The 19,378-nt window shown below is 41.4% G+C and overlaps 1 protein-coding gene across 1 annotated transcript; it reads left to right on the top strand.

Moving 5' to 3' along the window:
* Positions 1 to 858: 858 nt before the first annotated feature.
* On the top strand, positions 859 to 19,238 carry LOC141108543 (blue-sensitive opsin-like). Its single transcript, XM_073600244.1, has 5 exons — positions 859 to 1,393; positions 5,978 to 6,146; positions 8,921 to 9,086; positions 13,237 to 13,476; positions 16,735 to 19,238. Exons 1-5 carry the CDS (start codon positions 1,006 to 1,008, stop codon positions 16,858 to 16,860), a joined length of 1,089 nt encoding a protein of 362 aa, XP_073456345.1. The 5' UTR covers positions 859 to 1,005; the 3' UTR covers positions 16,861 to 19,238.
* Positions 19,239 to 19,378: the final 140 nt, after the last annotated feature.

Here is a 19,378-nt window from a genome sequence, read left to right as displayed (position 1 = left end):
AGTCAAATTCCTCCACCCCAAACTCACTCATCCATGTCTTTATGGACCTTGCTTTGTGCACTGATGCAAATCATTGGGTGGAGGGGGGATTATGGCGTGGGGTTGTTTTTCAGGGGTTGGTCTTGGCCCCTTCGATCCAGTGAAGGGAAAGTTAAGGCGTCAGGATACCAAGACATTTTGGACAATTTCAACAGTTTGGGGATGGCCCCTTCCTGTTGCAACATGACTGCGCACCAGTGCACAAAGCAAGGTCCATAAAGACATGGATGAGCGAGTTTGGGGTGGAGAAACAGCCTTCCCAGAAGAGTTGAAGCTGTTATAGCTGCAAAGGGTGGGTGGGCAAACTCAATATTGAACCCTACGGACTAAGACTGGGAAGCCACTAAAGTTCACCTGCGTGTAAAGGTTTCAATACTTTTGGTAATATAGTGTGTATATATACATAAATATATGTGTATATATAATTTTTAAAGAAAATGAGAAACTGACTGGCTTCACATGAGGCTAATTAATTTTTTTAAATTTATTTTTAGTTTTTACCTGATTTACTGTATGTTTTGTTTATAAAATGTTTATGCTTTATGTGGTTCACTTATGAACTGTATAGGTATATACATGTGTGAGTGAACATGATAAGTATCTTAAAATACTAGATTAAAGCTGTCCGCCTGTGATTAGGCGTCTTTGTAGGAGATTGTCTTGAAGATTATCCCTTAGCACCTTCCCAAGCAAGTCCATCATAGCAGTTGGATAAATCACTGAGCTCAGCTTTTTGCCGTCCAAAGGGATTATAAAGTAAGTTAAAAACTGGGGCCCATGCCAGACCTTTTCTTCTTTTCTGGACTATAAAAGACGCTTTTCTATGTCAGGTGCATTGTACCATAGGGGAAAGGTCCTCTGTCTGCAACAGTGGACCATCGACGGTTGCAGCTCAGGGGGTTCTACTTGCATGAGCTTTCAGTCATTATTTCTTCAGCTGACTAGATAACACCCCTAAGTTCCAAAATGAGCAAAGGTCGACCAGATATAAGGATGGAAATGCCAGATGATTTCTTCATCCCCATTCCTCTGGAAACCACTAACATTACCGCTCTTAGCCCATTTCTGGTACCCCAGTCGCATCTGGGGACCCCAGGCATGTTTATGAGTATGTCGGCCTTCATGTTGTTCACTATAATCTTTGGCTTTCCCCTGAACGTTCTGACCGTCATCTGCACTATCAAGTACAAGAAACTGCGCTCCCACCTTAACTACATCCTGGTAAACTTGGCTGTGGCCAACCTCATAGTAATCTGTTTTGGCTCCACGACTGCCTTCTACAGCTTCTCTCAAATGTATTTCGCACTGGGTACTTTGGCATGCAAGATAGAAGGTTTCACAGCCACCCTCGGAGGTATGTTTTTTTTTTTTTATCAATATCTACTTGCATACATCAACTTGTATACATTATATACTGCTCTCAAAACAAACTCTGTAAAATGCAGCAGTACCCATGTCATTAGTCTGATTGTGGTTTGTCTATTTGACCCCCCCTCCTCTTTTTTTGGGGAGAGGAGGAGGGTGGGAGTGTATATTTGGAGTAGTTTTGTTCCTTCAATTTTGTGTTCTTTGTATTTTTGTTTTTTTCATGTTTTTGTATTTGATTGTTATTTGTCTACTGTTGATAGACATATGCCCTGGGTATCAGAGAATGATACCCCGACCCATAATTACTGGAGATTCTTTGTCCAAAAATAAGGACGCATCATATAGGGACTTTAATGGTGTTGTCCCCTCAAAGAAATTATACAGACTCCATATAAAATTCCAGTAGTTTATTGATCCAAAAATCAAGATAAAATAAAATATGGTATATAAAATCTCATGTCTGTAAAAACATATGTTGTAATGTATACATCCTCGTCTAGTGCCTTATATTGGCCCATCCACAACTGAACATATTCAATTCAGGGGGGCAAAAATCTTATAGTCTCCCAAAAAAATAAAAAACAATTGTATACAAATGTATACAGTGCCTTGAAAAAGTATTTATACCCCTTGAAATCTTCCACATTTTGTCATGTTACAACCAAAAACGTAAATATATTTTATTGGGATTTTATGTGATAGATCAACACAAATTGGCACATAATTGTGAAGTTGAAGGAAAATGATAAATGGTTTTCAAAATTTTTTACAAATAAATATGTGAAAAGTGTGGATTTGTATTCAGAGTCAATACTTTGTAGAAACCCCTTTCACTGCAATTACAGCTGCAAGTCTTTTTGGGGATGTCTCTACCAGCTTTGTACATCTAGAGAGGGACATTTTTGCACATTCTTCTTTGCAAAATAGCTAAAGCTCTGTCAGATTGGATGGAGCGTCTGTGAACAGCAATTTTCAAGTCTTGCCACAGATTCTCAATGAATAAAGGTCTAGACTTCGACTGGGCCGTTCTAACACATGAATATGCTTTAATTTAAACCAGGGATATGCAATTAGCAGACCTCCAGCTGTTGCAGAACTACAAGTCCCATGAGGCATAGCAAGACTCTGACAGCCACAAGCATGACACCCAGAGGCAGCGGCATGATGGGACTTGTAGTTTTGCAACAGCTGGAGGTCCGCTAATTGCATATCCCTGATCTCAACCATTCCATTGTAGCTCTGGCTATATGTTTAGGGTCGTTGCCCTGCTGGAAGGTGAACCTCCGTCCCAGTCTCAAGTCTTTTGCAGACTCTAACAGGTTTTCTTCTAAGATTGCCCTGTATTTGGCTCCATCCATCTTCCCATCAACTCTGATCAGCTTCCCTGTCCCTGCTGAAGAAAAGCATCCCTACAACATGATGCTGCTACCACCATGTTTCACGGTGGGGATGGTGTGTTCAGGGTGATGTGCAGTGTTGGTTTTCCACCAAACATAGCATTTTGCTTTTAGGCCAAAAAGTGAAATTTTGGTTTTATCTGACCAGAGCACCTTCTTCCACATGTTTGCTGTGTCCCCACATGGCTTCTCGCAAACTGCAAATGAGACTTCTTATGGCTTTCTTTCAACAATGGCTTTCTTCTTGCCACTCTTCCATAAAGGCCAGATTTGTGGAGTGCAAGACTAATAGATGTCCTGTGGACAGATTCTCCCACCTGAGCTGTGGATCTCTGCAGCTCCTCCAGAGTTACCATGGGCCCCTCTTGGCTACTTCTCTGATTAATGCTCTCCTTGTCCGGTCTGTCAGTTTAGGTGGACGGCCATGTCTTGGTAGGTTTGCAGTTGTGCCATACTTTTTCCATTTTCAGATGATGGGTTCAGTGACGGCCCATCCATTAGGGGCGCCTGGGCGCCGCCCCCTCTTTCCGCGCCACCCTCTATATGAATAATGGATAGATTCGTGCATAGCATGAATCTATTCACGGCCACTGTGGCCACCCCCTATTCATGCATCCGGCGTCTGAATTGCAGTGGCAGGGGCATTTTTTTAAGCACCTGATTAGAGCCATAGGCTCTAATAGGCTTCAAAATAGGGTAGGCTCAGAGCACAGAGCATTGCACCATGAGCCAACCCAGGTGTTACAACAGTGAATGAATATTCACTGTTGTAACACTGATCTTCTATCTGGCCAATCAGAAACAGGTCTGAGACCTGTTTTCCGATTGTCCGAAAAGAGAAGAGGAGTGGAAGAGAACTCCAGTGGCAACCTGGGAAGCTCTGGTGAACTCCATGCCCAAGGGGGTTAAGGCAGTGCTGGAAAATAATGGTGGCCAAACAAAATATTGTCACTTTGGGCCCAATTTGGACATTTTCACTTAGGGGTGTACTCACTTTTGTTGCCAGTGGTTTAGACATTGTGGCTGTGTGTTGAGTTATTTTGAGGGGACAGCAAATTTCCACTGTTATACAAGCTGCACACTCACTACTTTACATTGTATCAAAGTGTCATTACTTCAGTGTTGTCACATGAAAAGATATAATAAAATATTTACAAAAATGTGTGGGGTGTACTAACTTTTGTGAGATACTGTATATAGGGAGAAAATGTTAATCCCCACACTACTGGGAGCTTAGATGTTAAGTGTCCCCTGCATGCAGTCTACCAATTAAGAGACTAAATTTAATCCAGGCAGGTATCTTAATATCCTGAGATGTGCACTTGTCCTCATATGAATCGGCCAGAGCAATGGGAATTGATTTAATTAACTGTTGATTTATTTTTTTCACACTGTGTTTTCATTCTGTGACAAAAGGTAATAATAGGCTGTTTTTTGATGCAAGAACTGCACAAATCTAGAAGAAATACATAAAGCACACCAAGATTGAAGTAAGAATACACATGCGCCTTGTATTGAGACACTATTTGATAATCCCAGAGCTTTACAGCTTTACAAAAAGGTACAAAAATATAACAATCCAATAAAAACACATTTTTATTTTATGATAAACATAAAAAATATTATCAAAGTCTCACTCGATAGGAACCCAGAGGCCTACCTATTAAATGACAATTCTTTGTCTAACGAAAAAAAATGTAAGAACTCTTTACTGAGACATTTATTTACAGCAGCCAAGGCTTGTATCCTGGCCTTATGGAAAAGTACGTGTCCCCCTACAGTTGCCCATTGGAAGACAAGAACTGCAGACATTCAAGTTATTGAAAATCTTACCATGACTTTGAAAGAGCAGGAGGACAAATATTGGAAGATCTGGACTCCCTACTTTTTCTATAGGGACCAGACAGTACTGGCTTCACAGCCACTGGAGCGTCCTGTGGGATAATCTAATCCTGAGGGATTTCCACACCCCCCCCCCCCATTTTTTTCTCCTCCCCCGTTTCCTCTTGTCTTTTATGCCTTTTCTGTACTCTCTTCTTTATGTGTTCGGTCAATAAGACCGTTATCTCACCTTGACGTATTACAAAACACAAAACTGTTAAGGGAATTTGCCAACGACTGTTGTTGGTCATCTGGAATTATGTAAAAAGGAACATAACAGACCTGTTATGTTCCCTTTTAAGCGACAACCAGCTGACCTAGTAGTTTTTGTATACTAGCTATGCCGAGATGTGCCTTTGTTTTATTTTGTACCTTTTTATCCTTCTGCTATGTCAAATTCCTTGACTTCTAAATAGAGAATAAAAAAAATAAAAAATAAAATATCAAAAACATATAAAAAAAGGCTGTGACAAAGAAAAATATCTGAGTACAAATTTCCGCTAATAAATGTATATTGGAAATGTGTATTATTTTGAATTCTTGCAAATAAAAGTTAAGAACAGCACAAAATGGTGAATTGTTAAGACTTTCTGATACTCTTGAGTTACAATAAGGGCTCATTCAGTATGACAGAATGCAAGCATTTCTGTACCCAGTGTTTGTGGACAGCCGCAGACAGCAGCCTGTACAAATCACTCCGCCAGCCTGTCATTGACTTCTTTAAGCAATAGCCAGGTGCAGAAATAAGCTGAATATTATTCGGCCCTCCGTGCCTTTTAGAATGAACCCTAAAAAGTATAAGCTTGCAGCATCAGTTAAAAAGTGTACAGCACCTTCAGTAAGTAGATGTGCTTTGTGGCAGGATGGTTCCCCTCAAGCTTCTAGTATTCAGTATGTTGCTTGCAACATTCTCAGAAGCCATCTGACTACTCATGGTTTGTAATATTTCTATGGCTGAGAATTTACCAAATAACTACTGCCTCAAAAAACTTAGCAGAGAGTTTTAGGTTTTCAATTTTCATTGCTCTTCCACTTGCTGAATTTGAAAAACCCCATAACATTTGCTGAGACTTCCAAAGAAAAGATCTTGTGTGTGCTTTGCATTCTTGAATTATTGGCATTGGGTATAAAATTCAAAATTAAAATGATGTATTTAAATGTTGTTTGTAATTCTTTTCTTAGAAAAATAGTAATTTTATTATTAGTATAAGGTATTTTACATTTGAATTTTAGGCAATCGTCTTTTCCTTGCACTGCTGAATTTTTACTATGTGGTTAACCCTTTCTTTTAGGAATGGTCAGCTTGTGGTCTCTAGCTGTTGTAGCTTTTGAAAGATTCCTGGTCATCTGTAAGCCCATGGGCAGCTTCACCTTCAGAGAAAACCATGCCATCTTGGGTTGTATCTTCACTTGGGTGATTGGGCTTGTGGCAGCTTCTCCTCCTCTGCTGGGCTGGAGCAGGTTTGGTACTTTACGATTGTTTTTGTGGTTCTAAGTCTTCAGTTAGTGAAAATAATAAATACCCCAAGAGCAGATTTTCCAACATTCCAATATTATACAGCTGTGATGTAATTCTATGCAAATTTCATCACCACCAAGAAACACATAGAAATATGTATTATCTGACCTCAGTCTTTACTCCTATTATTCATTTTAGGTAATCAAACTAGAAAGACTGAAGATTGTTGTAACTGGAATAATGTTGTCACCAATGTGACTAACCAGTGTTATACTATTGATCATTGGGCCATTTAAAGTGGTATTCTGGACAAAATTATACTTTTTAAATAAAAATACCCCTATAATACACAAGCTTAATGTATTCTAGTAAAGTTCTACTAAAGTTAGTCTGTAAATTAAGGTCTGTTTTGTTAGTTTATAGCAGTAGTTTGTTATTTTATAAACTTACAGCAGGCCGTGGCCATCTTAAGTGTGGGCATCTGAAGCCAGACTGTATTTCTTCCTGCATCTCATCCTTGCAGATCTCGCACATGCTCAGTGCAGCACAAGCAGTGTAATAGGTTTCAGGTCAGGTTTCCATAGCAACGGCAGTGTCAGAGGAAGTTGCCGCCCCTTCCCAGAAGGCATTGCAAACAGGAAATGATGCGATGGGCCACGGCCAGGGAGGAGGAAGTGAAAAATGAATACAGCAGATATACAGTAGGTGCTGAGAAAAAAACTAAAAAAAATATCCAATTCGTTTACAGTGCACAGTTTAGTGAGGGATGCTGAAGAGTTGTAAAAGTGGGTGGAACTCCACTTTAAGTCTTTCTTGAGGGGCGATAATGAACGGTACTGAACAGTGCAGGCAACATTGGCTGAGCTACAGTATGCTGCACAATGTGCCTGAATATGTGATTAACAATATAATTCTATGAAGCATGAACAGTGTGTCACGGGTAAAGGAGTTTTTGTGATGTAATGTCATATCAGATTTATTCTTATTATATTGATTTTAAACTAATGTAGAGATCTGTGCACATATGTCATTTACTGCGACTATCAATTTGTGTAGAACGCCTCTTAATTTTCTATCACCTCCCACGCAATGATTAGGCTCTATTTTAGAGCTTTAAAAAGTTCTAAAGTAGGATTGATTTCAGGGTGTGCAGATTTCATTGCTTTTACTTGTGTGCGTAGCTATGAACAATATTTTTGGACCCCAAGATAGTGAGAGCCCACTGTTATCCGGTGGAATTAATGTTTTATTTAATAATTGTGAGAACCCCAACAATGTTTTCTGGAACTTTTTCCGGCTCCAGACCCACAGATTGCTCTTTTAATTCATACTGAAATTTGGACATGCTTTCAGCTCTGCTGTAAAGTCATTTTTAATATTTTCTTTTATAAATTCTCACATCTTTTATATTTACCTTTGGAATCACCTGGGAGAAACTATGCCCACCATACATAATTCTGCTGCTGCAATGCAGGTCCCTTGTGTTGTCTGCAAATACTTAGTCACTACCAGTCAAGTGTGACTCTATCTCCATGTCCCTGTGTACCTGCCTGGATCCTTTGGCCTGGATATACACAGGGTCATGACTTCTCTGAAGAGATGACCCACACCCATTCCAGCACTAAGCCCCAATTTCTGTCTTTCAAGTGTTTAATGCCAGAGCCTCAACTGCACACTGAGTACCTGTCATTTTACAATTGCATGACTTGCCAAGCACTCAATGCCACAAGGGGGCTTAAAGGTGAAGTACAGCCAAAGCTTGTTTGGCTGTACTTTTCCTGTGGATCACAGGAGTGCAGTTTGTTTTGCACTTCGGTAACCCGCTTTCAGCAGACAGCGGGCTGAAGTTCACTGTCTGCTGACGTCACCGAACCAGTCTAGGCTCGAGCAAGATCGCGACACTGGGGTCGGGATCCGCCCACATGCCTGGGCTGACACCCGGCTCAGCCTCTTAGCGAGTCGCTGAGAGCCTGAGCAGGCTGTTCATGCCCCCTCCACAGCCCAGCACTCCAGTGAGCGAGAATGGGGCAGACCAGAGTGCAGTTACTGACAGTCACCAACTCTAATGCTCGGGGAGCTGTGAGAACCGTGCAATCTGCGGTGTTAGATTGCTCAGTTCTCAGTGTTAGAACCGACGGGGGATGGATACAGCCCTTTACACAACCTATGCCTAGGACAGGGGTCTCCAAATTTTCTAAACAAGGAGCCAGTTTACTGTCCTTCAGACTTTGGGGGGGCTAGACTATGTCCAGTGGGAGTAAACAATTCTCCATCTTTGGTAATGGGGGAGAAATAGTTAATGTCAGTGGGAGGAATAGTTCTCCAATATTGATGTCAGTGGAAGGAATAGTGCCCCATCATTTCTTTTAGTGGGAGAAATAGTGCCCCATCGTTGGTGTCAGTTGCCGGAATTATGCCCCATTGTTGGTGTCAGTGACTGGAATATTGCTTCAAGGGCCAGATAAAGGCAAGCATCTGGCCCCAGAGCCGCAGTTTTGGAGACCACTGGCCTAGGACCTAAGTGGCTCCACAAGGACTCAGGTTTGGATTTGAAGACCAACATAGGTACCTGCAGGCATTACAAAGTGCCTACATTTAGCAATGTTGAGGTAAAAAACATTGAGTTTCCACAGATAACTCTCATATATAAAGGCAAATCTACTGTATCTACGTTGTATTTTTCTGTCTCTCATATTTCATAGGTGATAGGAAATTAGCTGTTAAACATCTTACAATTCCAATTCCTAATTTTCTTCCTTTTTTTTGGTCTCTGCAGATACATCCCAGAAGGTCTTCAGTGTTCCTGTGGGCCAGACTGGTACACTGTAAATAACAAGTGGAACAATGAATCCTACGTAATTTTCATCTTCTGCTTCTGCTTTGGGTTTCCTTTGGCTGTCATTGTATTTTCTTACGGACGATTGCTCCTCACACTACATGCTGTAAGTGTGATATCAATAGATAGTAGATAATAGATATCAATAAAAAAAAAATTAGCAAACTTATTTAAAGTGAGTCAGAGTGGCTTTATCATGGAATTTGCCCACTACCTCACTTAAATCTCTAAACTAGACCCTCTAAATGTTCTGCTCCAGTTTTAAAACATACACCAGTTGCCAGGGAAGGTTCCAGTCTGTGGCTGGTTTTACCATTTGTACCATACACAGAGTTAATCTGGCTTTCAAACGTTTAAACTTAGAGCTAAGTATCCGCAGATAACATCAGGAGAGCAGCCTTGAACATATAAAAGTTTGACTTGGATGTCAGTTTGACAGTAGGGTCCTGCCATGTGTCAGAAACACTAACAGCAGCTCCAGTGTGAAGGACTTTTCTCTTCCTGGATAATAAAGGTTGTTCCCATCTAGCCTCTTAATAACTATTCAGTTTTCTTCAGAAACCTGTAAAAGGAGCCTGCCATTCACACAGTGAAAGGGATGCTGAATGTGGATGCAATGGATTATAGAATACCAAGTGGACTTTACAACTGAAGCATAACTGAATAATGTTTTTATTTTAGCATTTCTGTGTCACCCACTCTCTGGTCAATTTTTGAAAACAGTATACAGTATGTAAAATCCACTTCTCCAAGTAAAACAGGAATGATTGCTCCAAACAGCAACTAGCCAAGCCAGCTGGCAGTGTTGCAGATTTTTCCTTCATGGTCATGTAGGGCTGTTAAAAACTTGGCAGGAGTCTCTTTCTCTTCACCAAGAGCTGCAAAATATCTTCGTTGGAGTTAAGCTTTCAGTTTAAAAAATACATGCAAAAAGTCCTGAAATGTTGAACAGATTATCTACCATATCGGTTCTCAACCTTAGTTACATAGTGAGTCTGGTTGAAAAAAGACACAAGTCCATCTAGTTCACCCAATAAAAAGGGAAAAAAATATATCCTATACCTCAAAAAACCCCAGCAAAGTACGATCCGATTTGCTCCAGCGGGGGGAAAAAATTCCCTCCCCCAAGAGGCAATTGGATATTTCCTGGATCAACTGATTCAACCTTAACCCCTTCGCGACCACTCTATAGCCGAATGATGGCTACAGCACGCCGGGAGGCCGACATATGACGTCCTCCTGTGCTCGGGCTGCCTGCACGGATGCAGCTGATCATGGATCGGGGTAAAGAGCCAATCACGGCGGCTCTTTACCACGTAATCAGCCATGTCTAATCACAGCTGATCACAGATGTAAACAGGATTTGCCAGTTATTGGCAATCTTCCCCTCATGCTGACAACGCGTGAGGAGAGGAGAGCCAAAAACCAGCAAATCCTGATGATCAGTGCAGCTCCAACAGTGCCCACCAATGCTGCCAATCAGTGTCCATCAGTGATACCTGTCAGTGCCTATCAGTGCCGCTTATCAGTGCTGCCTATTAGTGCCCATCAGTAAAGCATATCAGTGCAGCTTAATCAGTGCCTGCCCATCATTGCCGCCTGATCAGTGCCGCCTAGCAGTGTCCATCAGTGCAGCCTATCAATGCCCATCAGTGCAGCCTCATCAGCGCATATCAGTGAAGGAGAAAAATTACTTATTTACAAAATTTTATAACAGAAACTGTAACAAGATATTTTTTTCAAAATTTGTGGCCTTTTTTTCATTTGTTTAGCAAAAAAAAACCCAGTGGTGATTAAATCGTGATTTCTTCTGCTGGTATTTAATCACCACCTTTTTTTTTTTTTTTTTTTGCTAAACAAATGAAAAAAGACCACAAATTAAAAAAAAAAAATACTTGAAAAAATTTTAAAAATTTTGTTTGGGTACAGTGTTGCATGACCATGCAATTCACTGAAAGCTGAAAATTAGACTGGGCATGAAGGGGGAGAAAGTGCCCCGTAGGCAAGCGTTTAAGCTAAGTTTAAACTTGCATCTAAACTGCCATGCCTCTAAAAAAAGTGATTTGTGTTTGGCAGAGGCATTTAGCAGGCAGCTTGGAGAGCGATGTAATGCCTTCTCACTGTCTGCTTCAACTCTTTAATTGCTGCACCAATTCAGTGCAACCGTGTGTATTGTTTTGCGGCACTTTCCCATGTGAATAGATCACGTTCAAAGGACTTCCTGGCTGACGAACATGAGAGGAGCGATAGTTTTTGCCGTGGGTACAAAACAAAGCATTGTGATTGCGGCATGTAAACATCCTTCCCCGTCCTTTTTTAAGGATATAGACAGTAGCATTGGTTCTTTTCTGTGGCAGGGTGCTTCCCCTCGGTTGGCCAGACAGACTCTCCAGCTTCCTGTAAGTTGTGGTGGCCTCGCCTTGCCCAGTTTACTGGTGTACTATTGGGCAGCTATGCTTGTTACAGTGAGGTGGTGGTTTCAGCAGTCTCTAGCAAATGCAGCTGTGTGTTTGGAGGCGGCCATAGTGGGTTCTCTTACAGAGCTGGGCAATTTGGTGTATTGGGGCCCCTCGGCGTATCCCTCCCTTCCGACCTCGACTGCGGTGACCCTACGGGTGTGGGCTGTGGCCAGGCGACGGTTTATGTGTCATAATAGGTGGTCCCACTTTTGTCCCTTGTGGGGCAATCCTTCTCTCCCTCACTTTAGAACTATCCCAGATCCACAACTTTTGGGCCCGGTATGGCATTAAGCTGCTAAGAGATGTGCTCCAGGCTGGATCTCTTCTCTCATTTTGGGCTCTTGCAGATAGATTTGCCCTCCCTGCTTGGATGCAGTTTAGGTATCATCAGATGCGTCATGCGGTTAGGGCATAGTTCCCATTGCCTCCCAGTCTCAAAGCAGACCCTATTGAGGAATTGCTGGCACAAGAATCCCTCGCTAAGATTATGTCTACATTGTATTTAGCTCTCATTCAAAAGGATTCACCCAAAATGGAGGCCCTATGGAATAAATGTAAAGCAGACTTACCTGACTTAGATAGAGAAACCTGGGAGGAATGTTTTGAGGATAGCTCTAAATTAGTGATTTCGTCTAGAGACAAGTTGATCCAAACAAAATTCTTACACAGGATATACTACACGCCTCAGAGACTGCACAGGATCTATCCGCTACGCTCCCCAAACTGCCCACGATGTCACTCACTGGACAATACCTTTTTTCACATGTTTTGGACCTGTCCTCGAATATCGAGGTACTGGGCTGAGGTGGGGGAAGCTATTAATATTCGCCTTCAGCTGAATATCTCAGTGACACCAGAATTGGCCCTACTGGGTATCCAGGATGACAAACAGAGACCAAGATACACTAAGATACTGATTTCACTATTGTTTTTTTACGCCAAAAAAGAAATCTTGTTGAAATGGACCTCTCATTTGCCCCCCACGATAAGATCATGAAAGGACTCAGTTAATGCAATATTACCATTATATAAGCTAACCTACATGAGTAGAGGGTGTCCTCTGAAGTACGAGAGGATTTGGAGGCCGTGGACGTAGCACCTGTCCATAATTGTTGAGGCTTGCAAATGTACTAGTTTTTTCTCAATGGAGATCTTGTGGTGTTTTCCTCCCCTGTCCCCCCCCCCTCCCCTCCCACCCCCTTATCCCTCTATATACTAGGCATTCTCAAGTGGCTACTCTATTATCCATGTCGACTGATGTTCTGTATCTATACCTTTAAATTGATATGTTCTTTGTATGATGATGATTGTATTTATTTACTGTCCAGACAAAAATGTATAGTACCAACTTCATTTATATTTTTCTTTCAATAAAGACCAACCTTGTTGTTAAAACATCCTTCCCACTGTCTTTGCAGCTTAATGGGGAGGAAACAGTTAGGAGGACGCTAAAAACGTGGCTCAGCTACACATTTTTAACACCCTCCAACCACGTCTAAATGAGCCCTTAGTGAGACCAGGACCTGGTAAAGACTTCAAAAACCTTTCATGCCCCCAGTCCTCAACAGATGAGCTTCTTTGCTGTGGTAGGTGCTCATTGAGGCTAAGGACTGAGCTCCCTCTATGTGACATAGATAGAAAACCACGGCTCAGCAGTGGAAAACTGTGGCCCCCGTGGTTGAGAATCATTGTTTTAGCAGAAGAAAAACACATAAAATTAGATGTAATATGGAAGAAGTATAGAATGTTGTATTTTGGAATATTTCAAACTTACCGCCAGTATTTGTCTTTTGAAAGGTTGCAAAGCAACAGGAACAGTCTGCCTCCACACAGAAAGCTGAGCGGGAGGTAACCAGGATGGTGATTATGATGATTGCTGGATTCTTGGTGTGCTGGCTTCCTTATGCCTCCTTTGCTCTATGGGCAGTAACTCACCGCGGCGAAACGTTTGACTTGCGTATGGCTTCTATTCCATCTGTATTTTCAAAAGCCTCCACCGTATACAACCCATTTATCTATATTTTCATGAACAGGCAGGTGAGTTTGTCTGACATTAGTTCTCGTTGTTTAGCCTTCATTTTTCTACAATTCGTTGTTTTTTTTTATACAGGAAACAGGGTAGGAATATCTTGGATGCAGACCATGAGGGCTCTTTCACACTGCTTTGTTGTGGCAATTTATTGTGAATGGCAGCTAGATGCACCTTTAGAATGGACCTATAGTACACAGCACTCCATTGTTCATGGTGGTGCATTGTTGTAAAAAAAAAAAAACAGAGAAAGAAACATTGATTCACAATCAAAATGAACAGTCTGTAGTGTGCAGCATTTTTTTTGTTTGCCCTCCTCCAGCACTGACAGATCAGAGCTATTCCTTACTGTCTCACCATACATCACCACCATCATCTTCTGCCTGGTTCTCAGGGTAGGTCCATCCATTAAGGGCGCACGGGCGCCGCGCCCCCCCCTGTCCTTTTTGAAGCACGGATTAGAGCCAGAGGCTCTAATAGGCTTCAATATAGGGTGGGCTCAGGTCGCAGAGAGTGCGCTCCGAGCCCACCCAGGTATGTTACAACAGCGAATCAATACTTGCTGTTGTAACACTGATCCTCCTCCCGGGCCAATCAGGAAGAGGGTTTTGACATCTCACTCGACTGGCTGAAAGGACAGGCGATCCTATTGGATGCCTAGGAGGAGGAGGGGAGGAGCTGGAAGCCGCCATGGAGAAGAGGACTCGGAGCCGAGCCACTGCACCACCCTGCCTGCCACCTGTCACGATGGGGTAAGTGCCACACTGACCGGCAAACAGCAGGGGGGTGGGTGCTGCTCGGGGGGTTGTTTGCCCCCCCCCAAAAAAAAAGTCACCAGCCACCGCCACTGCTGGTTCCCATCTCTCCTCTTCAGCCATTGGATGGTTACTGATTGTCCTAGTGCTCAGGGATCCATCCTGGGCATCTTACAGATACCAGTATCAGGCTGGGAGTGTAAACTGTACTGCACATGCACCGTAGCCAGTGTACAATTAAAAAAAAATTGCTAGGAAAAAGGGGAAAGGGTTTTATTCTTAGCAGAACAACATCTGCTAAAGAAAAACAACAAACAATAAGTAAACTCTAATCCCCTTGCAATTTTTTTTTATTAAAACTAAAGTACTGATTATCTAAACAGTCAATAAAGGTAATCTTCATTGAAATAAATATAAGGGCTAGCATTGTTGATATCCTTTTAAAAATGCTAGTTGATTGGCTGTTAGGCTCACCGTTTGGCTTTAAAGTGGTTGTAAACCTTTTCATATACCCACTGAAGTCACTAGCCTTAGGTGATACACAGAGATGGAACAAATCCTCCTACATATGTTTTACCCATTTATCTGCTGCTCTTTCTTTTCTAGAGCCATTAGAGGTTCAGGTATCAAAGGCTTTTTTTGGGCTTCTAGAAGGCAAAGGAAGGGGGGGGGGGGATCTGATGTCACACATTGCAAAGCACTGAACATAGAGTTGTGAGTATTCTGAGACCTGAGTGGAGGGAATGGACCCCCCCCCCTTACACAGTCTCATAGGGAAACATGCACAGCTGAGGCTGTTAATCACCTGCTGTGTTGTGTGTGTGTGTGTGTGTGTGTGTGTGTGATTGCCTGGTGTCAACATTAACTGTCAGAAGTGACTCATATAAAAAGCAGAGGAAGGGGAGAGCAGACAAGATTCACACTAGGTGTTTTTGTTTGAGGCAAGTACACACTATAGAAGGATTTGGTTTTTTAATTTTTTATTTCAGAGGTTTACAACCACTTTAATATAATCTACATCAATGACTGGGCACAAGCATACAGAGTACAAAGCCAGAGTGAAATCCTGACTTTCAGATTTGTTCCAGATTAGAAAGTACCAAAGACATTGGATTAGCATTGTATGCCGGACTACGAGCATATTTTAGGAGAGGTCAGCTCCATTTTAGAAATAGAGGGTGATGGGCAAGTAAATAAACAGAACTTACATTCTTAGTACAAGGCCGGCTTTAAACAGGGATCCTATTCACATGCTCTGATATATAATTATCCACTAGAGGAAGTACACTATATTGCCAAAAGTATTGGGACGCCTGCCTTTACACACATACAAACTTTAATGACATCCCAGTCTTAGTCTGTAGGGTTCAATATTGAGTTGGCCCACCTTTTGCAGCTATAACAGCTTCAACTCTTCTGGGAAGGCTGTTCAAAAGGTTTAGGAGTGTGTCTATGGGGAAAGTTTGACCATTCTTCCAGAAGCGCATTCGTGAGTTCAAGCACTGATGTGGATGAGAAGGCGTGGCTTGCAGTCTTCACTCTAATTCATCCCTAAAGTGTTCTGTCAGGTTGAGGTCAGGACTTTGTGCAGGCCAATCAAGTTCCTCCACCCCCAAACTCGCTCATCCATGTCTTTATGGACCTTGCTTTCTGCACTGGTCCAAATCATTTGGTGGAGGGGGGATTATAGTGTGGGGTTGTTTTTCAGGGGTTGGGCTTGACCCCCTAGTTCCAGTGAAGGGAACTCTTAAGGCGTCAGCATACCAAGACATTTTGGACTATTCCATGCTCCCAACTTTGTGGGGACAGTTTGGGGATGGCCTCTTCCTGTTCCAACATGACCGCACACCAGTGCAGAAAGCAAGATCCATAAAGACATGGATGAGCGAGTTTGGGGTGGAGGACTTCCCCTATCCTTGTGAGCAAGCCAGCAGTGGTAAAACGCGTCAAGGAAGGTGGTCTTGGGTGGAGATTTTAATATATGCAGTTTTCATCTTTTGACAAATATAGAAAGAAGAGATACGTTTTGGATTGCGGCTTACATTTACTTTTAACCCACTAACTGGATGGAGAAATAAGAGTCCAGCAGTAGCAGTGTCCTGAACTCCATCAGCTAAAGCAATACATCTTCTTATTGGAACGCTGTGGCTAGGCAAATATTTTTAAGGATTATATCTTAAAAATGTTTATGTTTCGATATACAGATGGTTCCAAACTTGTAGAATGTGTTTTCCGAATATAGAACTTGGATCTGAGCATGTGTATCCAAAACTGCATTGACAATGCTAACCTAAAACCTTGTAATCCATATTTCAAAAAATATTTCACCCAGTACACACTTCCCCTGGCTGGGATTCTCAGTGTAGAGCTGCTACAGTAGTTACACCAGTAAAGGGATAATAATAGAAATGAGCAAATGAAATGTTTCTGTATTTCTGGCTTTACATACATTGAGGTTATGCAAATTGGTAAATATTGTTAACTACCCATCAAAATGCTCTCTTCTTCCAGTTCCGATCCTGTATGATGAAGCTGATCTTCTGTGGAAAGAATCCACTTGGCGATGATGATGACACCTCTGCCTCTGGATCTACTCAGGTGTCCTCTGTGTCCACAAGCCAGGTGGCTCCTGCATAATGCCAGACACATGCAGCTGCTGTTCTGCCACGTTTATTGCCACGGCTATGTGCCCTGAAATGCTTCCAGGTGACATCGCTATCCTCCAGTAACCCACACTCAGTTACTCCATAAAATTTAAAAGAATTTTCTCAACTCAGCCATGTAGCCATTAACCCCTTTATAAATGATTTCCCTAATCCCTTACCTTCGTCAACAGAAAACATAGGACCCAAGATTCTGAGTATGTGGTTATAGGCCATGTGAAGGTATAAAATGACACAGAGGCATGACGTATGAGTTAGAAATCATTCCAATTTCTGAAGCATATAATGCTATCACATGTTCCAAAATTCATGTCCCTCCCTATGAGATGAAGCTGTCACATTTGGCATTCCATTTGGTTTGTAGCTTTTATCTAAAGCACAATATGAGGTCTTCGAGTTAAGATGAACATTATTTCTGAGGACTGATTTCAGCAAGGAAAGTGGTTTAATAAACATATGTAGGAGGTATTATCATTTTTTTAACTTGCCATTATTTTTTTTTTCTGTAACCAACTCATGCCTCTCTGTCCTGCACTGGTTCTATTGTAGTGAAATCTGGTCATTTTCTTTTCTTTTTTGCTATCAATTGAAGCCCCCAGATGTATCTAACTAGGTAAGGAATTATTTTATTTCAAAGATGAGGTGCTCCATAAAACTATAGCAGATGGATAGACAGGGCAAAAAAATAAGAATGTTTTTTCTACCCCATATTCTGGCACGTGGACAGCCATGTTTGTGTTGTTTTACCTACCACGTTATGATTAATCGTGTCTAGCTGAAATTACATGATGACCAGCATCTTCCTGGGTTCATACTATATATACTATGAACAAGTTAACAAATTACAGACATGTGCTCTGTGCAGTTGGATTTGGGACATAATGCATTGTTATGTAAACATAATCGATAAAAAAAAGCATATTCGGTATATAAAAATCAGGGCTAATCTGAATTTAGTGTTTCCGCATCTACAGGGTGATGATGGTGTGAGTGATGGATTTGTTTCCTAAAAATGAATGCTTGTTTTTTTTATGCTCATAAATGAAAAGTAATTACACGTTCATAAAGACAAAATGGAAAAGCCGGTCAAAAAGGGCAAGTGTTTGGCAGCAGGGATCTTAATCTGGATGCAGAGAGATTGTAAAGGACAGTCAGGGGTTTTATTGAATGAAGAACACTAACTAAAAGGCACTAGACCCACCAGAACAGTTTCTGATTAGGTCTGAGGGAGAGAAACCTCATCACTGGGCTTTCCTCTCTCATTGGAGAGTTTTTTTTTTTAATTTAATTTTCTTTATTAGAGTTCGATAACCAATTTAAGTCATTGTTTTTGAGCAGTATATATATCATCACTGTACATGAAAATTATATTTGGCCTTTATATCAGCAAAATATAGCATCTGATACAAAAGGTCCTACATCTTCTTTGCGATACAAAAGACTTAAAATGAGACTTGATGTAAACATGTATTGTCAGCTAGTAATATAAACAATAGCTAATATTGGATGGCGATCTTTGGGATGTAGGAGTGCTGAACCCTGTGGAGATACTATACATCAAAACGTGATGGGTGGCCTTGCGGTCCTAGAGGCTGCTAACCAGTAACCCTGGGGACCTGCTGGACCCTCTTAGGTGTTTACCAAAGTTTTGAAAGGATGGGAGTGCCACATTAGCTTGTATAGTCCTTTGAAAGATTTTCTTTTTTTTTTTTACAACAGCCTGTTGCAAAACAATAGCTGTTGCAAAAGATTTTTTTTTCAAAGGACTATACAAGCTGATGTGGCGCTCCCATCCTTGCAAACCGTCAATGTTGGATGGCAGACACCATACGTTAGCACTACATACCTGTGCAGCTCACCTTCCAACAGAGCATTGATTTTCTGAGAACACCAGTTCCAGGTTAGGTTTCATCAATTCACATGAGCTTTCTGAATGATTGAAGAGAAAAAGCCCAACATATGCTGCATCTCGGGAAAGACATTCTTATTTTTATGGTGGAATAGAAATGACAATGAACGCACCTACATCTGCAACAGCTCAGGACATTTTATGGCATATATATGCTACTTCTAGATTTCTTATTTATTTGCTTACTCCTTTCTTGTGGGGGCAATTGTAATAATATACCAAGGATTAAACATTACTCCATCGTGCTTATTAACCCTTCTCTTTCTGTAATGCTGGCACTGTTCTGCATGACCTCAAGAGGAAAATACCATGTTTAAAACTGTAAATAAACTTCCTCAGGGCTTCCAAGCTTACATCTCTATTTCTTTTTCTGTAGGCTCTAGTTTAGTGAATAAAAATTGTAATTTCATTAAATAAACGTATCAGATGCATCTGTCACGCTAGCTGTCTGCTGTCTCAGTTTCTTCCATTCTTGCTAATCTTCTCTATGTTATTAGGTTTTACTAGTACCTGCACATTTGTGCTGCATATGAGTGACTTCAGCCTCTGTCTCTGAATAAACCTACAATGGGCAAAATTAATT

Source organism: Aquarana catesbeiana, linkage group LG09, assembly GCF_042186555.1.
Source record: "Aquarana catesbeiana isolate 2022-GZ linkage group LG09, ASM4218655v1, whole genome shotgun sequence".
NCBI classification, from domain to species: Eukaryota; Metazoa; Chordata; class Amphibia; order Anura; family Ranidae; genus Aquarana; species Aquarana catesbeiana.
Note: the sequence above shows the minus strand (reverse complement) of the source record. Positions and strands in the feature narration are given on the sequence as shown.